Source organism: Podarcis melisellensis (genome assembly GCF_964234715.1).
Source record: "Podarcis melisellensis genome assembly, chromosome: 1".
NCBI lineage: Eukaryota > Metazoa > Chordata > Lepidosauria > Squamata > Lacertidae > Podarcis > Podarcis melisellensis.
In genome coordinates, this window is record NC_138528.1 from 126,662,907 (window position 1) to 126,676,710 (window position 13,804).

The window sequence follows — 13,804 nt, forward strand, 5'->3', positions numbered from 1 at the left end:
GGCATTCATGTACACGCTTTCCAACCTTAAGACTGGGCTTCCCATTCTTAGCATGAAATTCATAAAATATCTTTAATTTTTCCTTGCTGCTCTTGATTTTATGCGTTTCCTCCTTTAAATACATTTTGCTCCTTCCTAGAGCTGCAAATGTTGTTTGCTTCAGGGTATACATTGAATTTAAGTGAACCGAAGTTCGGCTGTGAAACTGTAACATATAAAATCATTATTTTTTGTAAGGATAGTCCCTTTACAGATAGCTTGTGATAAGCGAGAGGAGAGAATGTGAGTGTGAAGCTAGTCTAATAAATGAGTTTCAGAAATGCCTTGGGATAGCATCCAGGAAAGAGGTTAATACTAAAGCAAATTCAATTTTTCCCCCACTGTAATATTGTACTAGAAATACTGTTCTTAGTTATAAAGGGGAATTGACTGCTCTGTAAAATGACAGTATAGATCCTTAGAAATTGCAGGAAATGACTTATCCAGCACTGGGAATCTTTGCCCACTCTCTTGAAGAAACAGTGCTCAAAATGCTGACTATCTGTAAGGATCAGGGAGTCCATTAAGTTCACCCTTTTTAGAAGTGAGAACTCAGAAGTAGAGACGTTTGTTCAAGCTGTAGCCTCTATGGTATTGGTGAGCTTCTACTTGCAGCCTTTTTAATCTCTCCTTGAGGTGTCTTTTAAACCAGTGATGAGCAGAAGTTAGATCAGGATCTGCTAGTAGATCTCTGAGTGATTTGGAGTAGATTGATGGGGATTTCACAGTTCCGTTTTCTAAAAGAAATTACGTGTCAAGAATTAATCCCCCTACCCACCAGTTCCTCTAAACTAGGCACGTCCAACTTCCAAGAGACTGTGATCTACTCCCAGTATATAAAAAAACTGGCTGTGATCTACCCATTCCCAGGAATGAGAAGTGACCAAAGTGTTGAACTTTTTTGGGGAGGGGGATACCCCAGAGTTGTTGAGCTTTTTGGGGGGATCATTAAAGATCACACAGGCAATCACTTTCCTTAATACCCGATTGACCAGGGACACACCCACGATCGACCGGTAGATCGTGATCAACCTGTATCACCAAAACCCAGTAAGCTTGTTGCACTTCCACCATAAATGTATGATATGTATGGTAACCTCAGGGTTAGATTACTGCAATGCATTATGTGTAGGGCTGCCTCTGAAGATGGTTCGGAAACTTCAGCTAGTGCAGAATTCAGTGGACAGGTCGCTCACTGGAGCAAGACGTTTTGAGCATATTACTCCGATCCTGGTCCGACTGCACTGGCTACCAATTAGTTTCAGGGCCCAATTCAAAGTGCTGGTTTTGACCTATAAAGCCTTAAACAGCTCAGGACCACAATATCTCAAGGACTGCCTCTTTCCATACCCGGACCCAGAGATCATCTTCTGAGGCCCTTCTTTGTGTGCCTCCTCCTTGAGAAGTCTGGAGGGTGGTAACATGAGAACGGAGCCTTCTCGACAGTGGCTCCCTGTCTGTGGAATGCTCTCCCCAGGAAAGTTCACCTGGCGCCTTCATTATACACCTTTACATGCCAGGCAAAATGTTCCTTTTTAACCAGGCCTTTGGTTGACTTGATTGACAACCTATCCCCTTTTAAAATGTGGGGTTTTTTTGGGGGGGGGTTATCGGTTGTTGTTTTTATTTTTATTATGTGTTTTGTGGTTTTATATTTTGGTTTTATTCTGTAACCGCCCTGAGGCCTCCAGGTATAGGGTGGTATATAAATTCAAATGATGATGATGATGATGATGAAGGTCTTCTTATAGTCCCGCCAGCATTGGGATGAAGTCACAGAAGTTATATAAGAGTGCTTGACCAGGGTCCACTGCTAGTGAAACATTGTACCTTCAACACTGGACTCTGGCTGAAATGGTCTTTATAGGAGACTGGCATTCCATGGCCCTTTGCTGGTATAATAATATTGAGCTAATAATATACCATAGTGAAGTTTCAGTTTGAAACGGGACCCAAACCCCCCTTTTCTTCTTTCTCCAAGGGAGCATTTCTAAAATGCATTAACTTGAGCTGTTGAGCAAATGCACAACAAGAACACAGCTGTATAAACAAAGCTCTCTCCTTTATCAGTCATGGCAATGGATGACCTTGGCTGTTCCAGTGGAGTAGGGATGAGATGTCTGGGTCTTATCTTACCACACTCTGACGCACAGACCTAGTCCGGGAACAACACCAGAGTGTGTTCTTGGAGTTGGTGACCTCTTGCTCCAAGATAAAGAGTATAGGAACAGGAATACCCTTTTATGGTCAGAAGTACAGGAAGGAAAACCCTTTTATGGTTAAGAGTACCGGAGCAGGAACACCTGTGATATCAACCTGCATGTATAAGCTGCCGTGCCTGGATTCCTGGGGAAGGGGGGAAGAGGGTGCCTGGAGGATATATATACTGCATGAAATCTCTCATTTCTTTGGACTTGCTGTGGACTCACCACAGAAGTGCCTTTTTGCTGCTCCGGAGAGCAGAAATAAAGAACTCTTTCTCTGAACCAACCCTCAGTGTCATTTGACTTCCTTCCTCCCGTCCGGGAGCAACGCAGAGCCCACCAATCGGTAAAGTCTAATAAGGCTACAATAGTTTATTGAACTGTGAATGAACAATGTGCCAACACCCTCACCCTTCACCATTCTCTTCCTCCTTCGCATGTTTCATTTCGGTGCCTTTATCCTGGCCTGTTAATTCACAAGGCCTCTTTGTGGTCCTATAAACTATGGTTATTGGACCAGCATTATTACAGTTCTCACCTAAGCTTCAGCTTTCCTGACTTGCAAAAAAGACAAGATCAGCACACCCCAAGCGTATCCCGTCGTCTGCTCAGAATGGAACAAGACACCCATCTACTTGTCCTTAATTTGTAGGACAGACATTCCGAGCTCCATTCGAACAGATCTTCCATAGGTTTGAAGATACTTTTAAGGACTCTGAAGCGACGCTAAAATGGCTAGAGCGAAACGTTAACAAAAGAAGTGAGCTTTGTGCTCGCAAAATGTGGAAGAGCTCTTCAAAACCTCCATGAAAAAGATCACAACAATAAAATACTCATTCTTTCCTTCAGCCATTGAAATGAATGATTTCTTTGGTGAGGATTTTATTAGAATACAAAAGATGATGAATACCGTGTCTAATGCCTGCTCTGTGCTTCTTTAATAGAAAGTTACAGATCACATCTTCTAGGTGAATTCCTGCCAACATTGTCACGGGGCACACTGCCTTTGACTTTGGCCTAGAAACGTTCTTACAGATTCTTCGCCTCCCCAGTATTTAATTATCTCTGTCACTTCTTTCATGCGGTATATTTACATAAAGGATGTGGAGTGACAGATTTAAAAGGAGAAACCGGGGGGGGGGGGAGTTCCAAATTAAGATTGCATCATATATCTTACTATGAAACCATCACAGTGGAAAATGCTTGTGTGCCGCTGTGTGAACAATTTAAGACTTTGGTATTTGTGCGTCTAACTTTGAGTGGCCCATGTGGCCCAAATATTTTAAAGAGCTCTTCTCTCATTGTTTGCCGACTCTAAGCAGGGGACAGCATCTTAAAAAGCAGAGACATCACCTTGCCAACAAAGGTCCGTATAGTTAAAGCCATGGTTTTCCCAGTAGTGATGTGTGGAAGTGAGAGCTGGACCATCAAGAAGGCTGATCGCCGAAGAATTGATGCTTTTGAATTATGGTGCTGGAGGAGACTCTTGAGAGTCTCATGGACTGCAAGGAGATCAAACCTATCCACCCTGAAGGAAATCAGCCCTGAGTGCTCACTGGAAGGATAGATCGTGAAGTTGAGGCTCTAATACTTTGGCCACCTCATGAGAAGACTCCCTGGAAAAGAGCCTGATGTTGGGAAAGATGGAGGGCACAAGGAGAAGGGGACTACAGAGGACGAGATGGTTGGACAGTGTTCTCGAAGCTACCAGCATGAGTTTGACCAAACTGTGGGAGGCAGTGGAAGACAGGAGTGCCTGGCGTGCTCTGGTCCATGGGGTCACGAAGAGTCGGACACGACTAAACGACTAAACAACAAGCAGGGGAGGTTCTGTTCATACTGCTGTCAGTCAAAGTGGCATGTAATACAGTGGTACCTTGGTTCTCAAACTTAATCCGTCCTGGAAGTCCGTTCCAAAACCAAAGCATTCCAAAACCAAACACTTTTTTTAATGCTGCATTGACAGATGTGTCCCCCATGTGGTGCGCATTGTACCTTGCTCCTTTCTCATTGGCCAAGTATCACTTTAGGCAGGGAAATTAAACCTGTGCAAGACATTGCAGTAAATAAGGTTGCTTCCCACCCTCCTGTTCTTCACTGATACATGCACACAGTTCTGTGCTTGCAAAAAATAAGGTGGTTTTGCTGTCTTCAGTCCGAACTTCCAAAAGATATTTCCCCTTAAAACCATATGACAACTAATTTTTTTTGTTAGAGTGCTTATTAATTTTCCAATAAAAACATCCAATTAACATTCAAATCATAATCATAATCCAATAAAAAAAAAACCTAAAATAAAAAAATCCAATTTAGTTCTGATTTTGCGGCTTCCCACAGCCTGAACTTCAAAGCAACTCCGAAATCTCAGTCATGGCCAACTCTGGGGTAGCAGCGCTCATCTCGCTTTATTGGCCAAGGGAGCTGGCGTACAGCTTGCGGGTCATGTGGCCAGCATGACTAAGCCGTTTCTGGCAAACCAGAGCAGCGTAGAGAAACGCCGTTTACCTTCCCGCCGGAGCGGTACCTATTTATCTACTTGCACTGGCTTTCGAACTACTAGGTTGGCAGGAGCTGGGACCCAGCAACAGGAGCTTACCCCGTCGCAGGGATTCGAACTGCCAACCTTCTGATCAGCAAGTCCTAGGCTCTGTGGTTTAACCCACAGCACCACCCGCGTTCCTCTATTGCATACACATGCAGCCACACAAAAGAAGAATCCTCCTGTCTTCTCCCCCTCTCTTCCCCATAACCAATCGCCAATCCCCCTTTGGGGAGAAAGTAGTAAAAGAATTGCAATGGAAGAAACATTTTGTGAATCTTTGTACTGTACTTTTGTCCATTTACTGTACAGGGGAACCTTGGTTCTCAAACGTAATCCATTCCGGAAGTCTGTTCCAGAACCAAAGCATTCCAGAACCAAGGCAAGCCATAGAAAGTAATGCAAAATGGATTAATCCGTACCAGACTTTCAAAAACAACCCCTAAACCAGCAATTTAACATGAATTTTATTTTCTAACGAGACCATTGATCCATCAAATGAAGGCATTAATCAATGCACTGTACTATAAAATAAATAAGACAGTATATAAAAATTAACATTATTTTTTTCCTTAGCTGCACTGATGATAGTCATTGTTCGGATGGGAGGTTTTTATCCATTTCCGCAGTCACACAATCAGTCAATCAATCAATCAATCAATAGCTAAACAGTCACAAATACAAATTAACTGAAAAAGTCTCAAAAACAAAAGCACAAAATAAATAGCAAAAAGAAAAGCGCCCAACTTCATCAGTTCCAGAAGTCTGTTTGACTTCCACAATGTTTGAAAACCAAGGCGCAGCTTCTGATTGGTCCAGGTGCCCCGGAAACAATAGCTGACAACCGCATCGGACATTCGGCTTCTGAAAAAGGTTCGAAAATTGGAACACTTCTGAGTTTTCGGCATTTGCGTACCAAGACATTTGAGAACCAAGCTACCACCATACAGCAGCACTATACAGATTTTTGCCACATCCCAGATGTAAAATTCCCTTCCCGGAGATGTCTGCCCCTGTGCTAGTGGTCTTTCAGCACCAATTGAGGGGAAAAAACCTTTTGCCTTCAGGTTCTTGTGAGCTGAAGGTATTGCCTGGAACCCAACAGTTGGATGGGTTGCTTCTGCAATATAGAATTGTTTGTAATTGTAATATATTTTATATGATGTTTTATTGTTTTGATACAGCTGTTTGATCTGTGTCTTTTTATTGAATTGTTTTTATAACCTGCCCTGGGATCCTAACAAATGGAAGGAGGGGTTTAAGAAATGAAGGTTTGGGGGAAATTATGGTAAATAATAACATTGAAAAGAATAGCAACACAATTGTCCAAACTTACTGACTCAAGGGAAATTGGGAAAAGGAACAATTGCAAAAGATATGGGCCCTATCTATTTGTTAAATTTGCACCCTACCCTTTCTCCCGGAGAAGCCCATTACAATGCAACTTTATAGTGTATATGGTCCAATAATTTAAAATAGATTCATTTAACACCTTTTTGCTGCTAAAATAAAATTAGGTGTGATAGTGTTGGTACCAAAGTAATTGTGGACACTTAAGTTTAATGGAGTAGATACTTTAAAAATATTTTAAATATTAAATATTTTAAATATTAAATATTTAGGTTTTAATTTTTTATGTGATGATATGTTGAATTGTTGGTAATGTTGATTCTGACACATTTGCATCATATTTGTGTCTAGTATGTATATTTATAGAAATGTTTCTACATTTGTATTTTTACAAGCAAAAATAAAATAAAATACAAATTTCAATACGTGATACTCCAGAAGCTAATTCAACTTTACTGTCATGACGTGTCTATGAAACCATTGCTGACATGTAAATTTTTCAGCACTTTAAAAAGCAGAATGTTACTGTGGTGTTGTGACATAAAAATGTATGTTGTGTATACAGAAATAGTGACAATACAAGGTTGTCAAAATGTTTATAAATGTTCCCAGTTGTGTCCAAGATTGAGATTCCGGTTGTCAAGGATGTTGCACAACTCATGAAACATTTTGTTACATAGATTAGAACTCTTTTGTTTACTAGAAGTTTCCATCTCTGGTCTTACTAATTTGGTTTATTCCCCTCCGCATCCTGTTCATAACCCATTTTTTCCTTTCTTCATCGGTTGTGCGGTAGTGCTCATTGTTCTTGTAACAGCTTTCATCACTAGTTATAAGGAGAAAATGCTTAGTTAGACCTAGCATCAATGTAACACAAATACATTGAATGCTTTTAACGATGGGGGCATCTGAATTGCAAATATACATATTATGGACCACTAAGATATATGAGAAATGTAAGCAACCCTGACGAGTGCTTATAGAAAACTCTTAATGAGGTTATGATTGAATCAAATTCACTGTAAGCAGCCTAATGGTTTTTCAATTCTGCTTCCTCTACTATGGGTCTCTTTTTTTACCGCAAACCCTTTCAGCCCATATTAGGTTTCTTCAGGTTTATGGCATCAACATGAATAATTTGAACTAAGATGTCTCTCAGATAAGAAAAACCACTTAATAAAGAAGTACTACCCATATCTCTATGATTGAGAGAAATGTTGTATACTGTAGGGCATATGAATCAGCAGCGGGCGCTGGATCTTGAAATGACTTGCATGGCACGCTTCCATTTACTTCACTTTTCCTCGCTAGCCTAAAGAAACCTGTGGCTTCAGTACCACAAATCTCCACGTGAGATGCGGCAAATAGATTGAGAATCCGCTTGGTGCTTCATCATGGTTGTACCATCTGTTTTACGGCAGGGATAGGGAATCTGTTGCCATCCAGATGTTGTTGAACTTCAACTCTCATCAGGATGGCTAATGGTCAAGGATGATGGAAGCTGTAGCTCAGTAACTCCTGGACACCCTTGTCCCCTGGTGTATTGTGGATCGCCACTCAAAAACTGGTTGGTGGTCAGAGATTTACCGTATTTTTCGCTCTATAGGACGCACCGGACTATAAGGAGGGGGAGAACAGGGGAAAAAAATTCTCCCCCTCTCTGCTCAGCGCCCCTTCAGCGAAGCGGCAGGAGAAACGGAGCCCCTTCCATTTCTCCTCCCGCTTCGCTGAAGGGGCGTTGCACAAAGAGGGAAAACTGTGCAGCGCCTCTCCAGCGAAGCGAAGCCTGGAGAGCAAGAGGGATCGGTGTGCCCTGACCCCTCTCGCTCTCCAGGCTTCGGGCGGCTATCCGCAAGCCTTCGGAGCACGGTGGGACCTCCTGCTGCGCTCCGAAGGCTTGCGGATAGCTGCCTGAAGCCCTCTGCACTCCGGGGGCTTCAGGCAGCTTCAGCGAAAGCAACGCCAAGCCTCCGGAGCGCGGGGGGAGCTCTCCCTCTGCACTTCGGAGGCTTCGCGTTGCTATCGCTGAAGCCAAGGAGCCTGCATTCGCTCCATAGGATGCACACACATTTCCCCTTCATTCTTGGAGGGGAAAAAGTACGTCCTATAGAGCGACAAATACGGTATTTATTTATTAACGGCAAATTAAAATCCAAATATTGCCTTAGACCTGTGCAGGTCTTCTAGGTCTGCATTGACGCTCTTCCATTTCTCTTCAGCTTCTCGTATTGTGTAGGGCCAATTGCGACATTTTTGATGGGTTTTTGGCACAGTTTGTTGGGTTCTGAATGGGGCTCCTGCAGTGCACCCAGAACATGCTGAGTGGTCCATTGAATGGCCTGTACATTTTTACTAGTTCAGACTTAATATCCAATGTAAGGAGCAGATTTTGGAGGAAGCTGGTTCTGTTAACAACAACAATCTTCTCTCTGATAAGATTTGCCCCCACGCTTTGAAGTAGCCAGTAACAAAGAGGACATTTTTGTCTTCCCTATGCATTCACCTCTTTCATAATATGTTTCCCAGGTCATAAACATGAATAATTTTAAAAACAAATATTTGTCAGTTTGTGCTTTAATACTGGACAAATCATATGCAAAACTTGCAACTGTTCTTCTTCTTAGCTTTAAAAAGCAAATACAGTGGTACCTCAGCTTACATACGCTTCAGGTTACAGACTCCGCTAACCCAGAAATAGTGCCTCGGGTTAATAACTCTGCTTTAGGATAAGAACAGAAATTGTGCTTTGGCGGCGCAGCAGCAGCAGGAGGCCCCTTTAGTGAAAGTAGTGTTTCAGGTTAAGAACAGTTTCAGGTTAAGAACAGACCTCCAGAACGAATTAAATTCTTAACCTGAGGTACCACTGTACTTTTCCGTTTATCACTATCTGGGATTTTTCACTTTATTATGTTTTGTATCCTTCCTTTGCAGGATGGACGGCTGCGAATAAATGACCAGCTGATTGCAGTGAATGGGGAATCCCTGCTTGGGAAATCCAACCATGAAGCTATGGAGACCTTGAGGCGTTCAATGTCCATGGAAGGAAACATTCGTGGGATGATCCAGCTAGTGGTTCTCAGAAGGCTGGACAGGCAAACAGAAGCGGTATGCAAAGCATTTGTCTCTGTTTATGCATTTATGGGAGATGTGTCCATCATTATGTAACAGCCGCTATGAGGAGAGGGGGCTGATTCTGTTGACATTGCTATTTTTTTCCTTTGAAAATTCCTTTGGAATATTATTATTACAAAAATCTCTTAGAACAAGAGCAACCAGTTAGTATTGACATTGGGTGCATAATAATAATAATAATAATAATAATAATAATAATAATAATAATAATAATAATTTATTATTTATACCCCACCCATCTGACTGGGTCTCCCCAGCCACTCTGGGCGGCTTCCAACCAAATATCAAAAAGAATACAGCATCAGACATTAAAAATGTCCCTAAACAGGGCCGCCTTCAGGTATTTTTTTAAAGTAAAATAGTTGTTTATTGCCTTGACATCTGCTGGGAGGGTGTTCCACAGGGCAGGTGCTACTACAGAGAGGCATAATACTAAGGCATAGTTTGTTATAACCATGGTTTGTTCAAAGAGCAAGTGACTAGCTTGCAGGTGACCCAAGAAACAGTGTCTTGCTTCTTCTAATGTTGGATTGTCTCCTCCATAAATATCTGGCTCCTACCTCCCCCCCCCCCCAAATTGTGGTGGTTAAGGCCTGGCACTGTCTTAATATATTAGCAGTTCTCCTATCATTGGCCAGCTGCAGAAAACCTCCCCTTCTCTAGCTCTTTGGGGACTCTACGTTTATCAACTCCAGTCTATTAATTCAATACGTTGTCCTGTATACAGGATGTAACTTGGGGTATGAATGGTTTCAGAAAATAATTTACAAATTGTGAGAGGAGCTCCAGAATACAATTGCAACCCAAAATAATTGGGCAACCAAAGGAGGTGTTCTCCATTTAAGGGATGCGGGTGATGTTGTGGTCTAAACCGCTGAGCCAATCAGAAGGTCGGCGGTTCGAATCCCCGCAACAGGGTGAGCTCCCGTTGCTCTGTCCCAGCTCCTGCCCACCTAGCAGTTCAAAAGCACGTCAAAGTGCAAGTAGATAAATAGGTACAATTCTAGCAGGAAGGTAAATGGTGTTTCCATGTGATGCTCTGGTTTCACCAGAAGCAGCTTAGTCATGACCCAGAAAAACTGTCTGTGGACAAATGCTGGCTCCCTCAGCCTGAAAGTAAGATGAGCGCTGCACCCCATAGTCACCTTTGACTGGACTTAACTGTCCAGGGGTCCTTTACCTTTTACCCTTCTCCATTTATGAATTTTTAGGCAAACAACCACCACTAAATTTATTGAAGTCTACCTGTTTTTTGCAATAACTAAGCACTGTGGTTTAATGGGGGAGCAGGAAATCTTACGCTTTACTCCATTTACCATAATGTTTATATTGGAATAATAATATAAAAAAATTGTCCAGTAGCACCTTAGAGACCAACTGTTTTTTCTGTGTATATTGGAGAAACAGGACGAAATAGCACATAGGGACATTTGTAATTCTTATTCACTGTAGTGCAATGACAGGGGCTGTTCATGAGGAAGAATGGACATAAGCGACTCTATATCAGAATTAAAAATGAAAACAACTGTACCTTTGATGTATAGTTGTGTTCAATTTTTATCAACAAATTAGGGTCCTATTGGTCTTCTGAAACAGGCCTTCACTTACATTTTTTTTCTTCAAATTTACCAACACCCCACAGTTGAATATCCTATTGAAATCCTGTACTAAAAGCTGTTTGAGTCCCCCCTCCCCCCCAAAAAAATATGGCTATGTACGTACGAAATGCACCCACGCTTCTAGCACATTCTCTTTGAAGAATATACAAGCGGCTTTTTATTGAATCAAACTCATTTTAAACAGAAATTAATTTTTATAGGATGTGCTTGCAGTTCAATTGTAACTCCATTTGCGGCTGAAGACTATAGCGAAATGGGGCATGACCCTTTTCCCTTACCTGAGCTGCCTCCCTCCCTGCTGCCTCCCAGCTTAGTACAGCAGGATATGTTTAAAAATCCATTATTTTCTTATTGGCTGGGACACTAATGGAACCTTTTCATGACAGCTCTGTTTCACTAGCTGAATGCTCTCTAATTAGGCAGCGTACTGATCAGTTGTTAAGCTATTGATTCTGTTGTTTATCAGAGAGCTAGAAAAGCAGATTTTCCAACACCACCCCAGTTGCCATTAATTTACAGCTGCCTCTCCTATAAGGTATGTGTGTTTAGTAATAGTTTGCCCCTGTGAGGTATTCAGAATTCTCCATATAAGAGAATTTGGGAGCTGTATCGTAAATATTTGAGAACAGAAGCTGCTTTCAAAGAAAAAATTGTTTTTTGGGGTGTCGGGTGGAATTCAGTGCCAGTCTGTGATGAACACTCCCATCTGCACAAGCAATTGTAACTTGCCCCATAGAATGATTCTGCTCCCCAAGCACTGTTCTGGGGGTTCTCTTAAATCCCCTGGAACCAATTTGGGGGGATGTGGTGGGAAGGAGGTGGGAAGCCCCGTGTCAGCAATAAATCAAAATGGCGTCAGTGCAATTCCCATATTTTTCCATGTATAAGACGCCGCCATGTATAAGATGCCCCCTATTTTGGGGGACTCCAAATTAAGAAAACACCCCCTAAGCACTACCCGTGTATAAGACGAGCCCCAATTTTAAACCTATTTTCTTTTGTTAAAAAAACCTAGTCTTATACACAGAAAAATACAGTAACTCTTTCTTCAAGTAAGCCAGGTCTGCTCAGGAGGCCAGGCTTCTGGCTGGATCCAGACTAAGCTAATGTAATGTAATTTCCTCAGAAATCAGTAGGACTTAGGTCACGATTAATTTATCCCACTGATTTCAGAGGGAAACAAGTTCAACTAACTGTAGTTTGGCTGTAATACCAACCCATTTTGAAATGGTCTAAAAGCTTTAATGAGAACTCATATATGAGAACTAATGAGAAAATATATATATATATATATATATATATATATGCTTTCGTAGATTTTCACGGGTACAGGAATGCAGGTTTTGGTGTCCTCGGGTGTCTTCCCGTGTAAAAGTTGGGGTGTCTAGGCGACGTTTCGACGAGGTCTCACTCGTCATCTTCAGGCTGGTGCTTTCGGCTTCTTGTTACTGGAACAGAGCAGGATCTCAGTGTTTGAGTTCCTATAAATACTGTTGAGGGGGTGTGGTGTATAGCCTCCAATGTTCTGGGCAGAGAGGAAGTTCCCAGGCTAGTGTGCCTTTTCTTCTTTTGTTCCTTAATTACTTGAGGGATATCTTGAGTGATTTCTTGAGTGATATCCTGAGTACCACTTAGGTGGGTCATTAGGTGTGGATTAGTTGCTAAAGTCTTTGTGTCTTGACCTCTTGAACTTTGTGAAGAGTTTTTCTGAGAAGATGGCTGTACTGCACTTAGTTGTGCTCTGGCTTGGCTTCGTGTATAGGGGCGAGCTGTGGTTTTGTGGCCTGTGTCAGCCAGATCTGTGTAGGGATTGCAGGGGGGTGCAGCATCCGGAACATCACCACAAGAGAATAATCATGGAAGCCATCGAGATAGAGAAACACCCTCACAACATGAACAAGCGTGACGACACATCCCGCTTGCCAGACATCTGGAAATTAGCCCTCCCCACAAAAACTGACACCAGATCCAGAGGCACACAGAACGCCATCACCAATCAACCACACCAGACCCAAACCCAGACCCTCTCCACAGATAAATTACAGACACCATCCAGTAGCCAAACCATGGTGGCACCTCCGGATGCTGCACCCCCCTGCAATCCCTACACAGATCTGGCTGACACAGGCCACAAAACCACAGCTCGCCCCTATACACGAAGCCAAGCCAGAGCACAACTAAGTGCAGTACAGCCATCTTCTCAGAAAAACTCTTCACAAAGTTCAAGAGGTCAAGACACAAAGACTTTAGCAACTAATCCACACCTAATGACCCACCTAAGTGGTACTCAGGATATCACTCAAGAAATCACTCAAGATATCCCTCAAGTAATTAAGGAACAAAAGAAGAAAAGGCACACTAGCCTGGGAACTTCCTCTCTGCCCAGAACATTGGAGGCTATACACCACACCCCCTCAACAGTATTTATAGGAACTCAAACACTGAGATCCTGCTCTGTTCCAGTAACAAGAAGCCGAAAGCACCAGCCTGAAGATGACGAGTGAGACCTCGTCGAAACGTCGCCTAGACACCCCAACTTTTACACGGGAAGACACCCGAGGACACCAAAACCTGCATATATATATATATATATATCTCCGCTGAAAGTAATTGCACCTTGAAAGCAAGATCTACTTCGCCTGTGAATTCAGATTTGCAAAATAGAGGCCAAGTTGGCATGTTTTTGCAAATAGTTTTGAATGAAGGCAGAGTGCTTTTAATAGACATGGATGTGAGGGAATCGTATTCAGGTTTTTTGTGTGTTTTTTTTACAGTAGAACAGTTAATTAGTCCTTCAAAACTAATTCTGCTTAGTAAATTGTTTATTTTTACAAAGCAAATGTCAGAACGAATTTGGAATTGTTATTGATGAGCGAGAGGGAAACTTTGAAAAGCCAAAGGGTTTGCCATTTACTTCCAAA

General features: G+C 42.2%; 1 protein-coding gene across 2 annotated transcripts in view; it reads left to right on the forward strand.

The window, feature by feature from the left end:
• Nucleotides 1–13,804, forward strand: part of PARD3B (par-3 family cell polarity regulator beta) — a 582,358-nt gene that overhangs the window by 211,402 nt on the left and 357,152 nt on the right. For both annotated transcript variants that reach the window (XM_081906208.1, XM_081906209.1), the window contains exon 12: nucleotides 9,064–9,237. In XM_081906208.1, coding sequence (XP_081762334.1) covers nucleotides 9,064–9,237 — 174 coding nt within the window. The remainder of the gene's footprint in view (nucleotides 1–9,063; nucleotides 9,238–13,804) is intronic.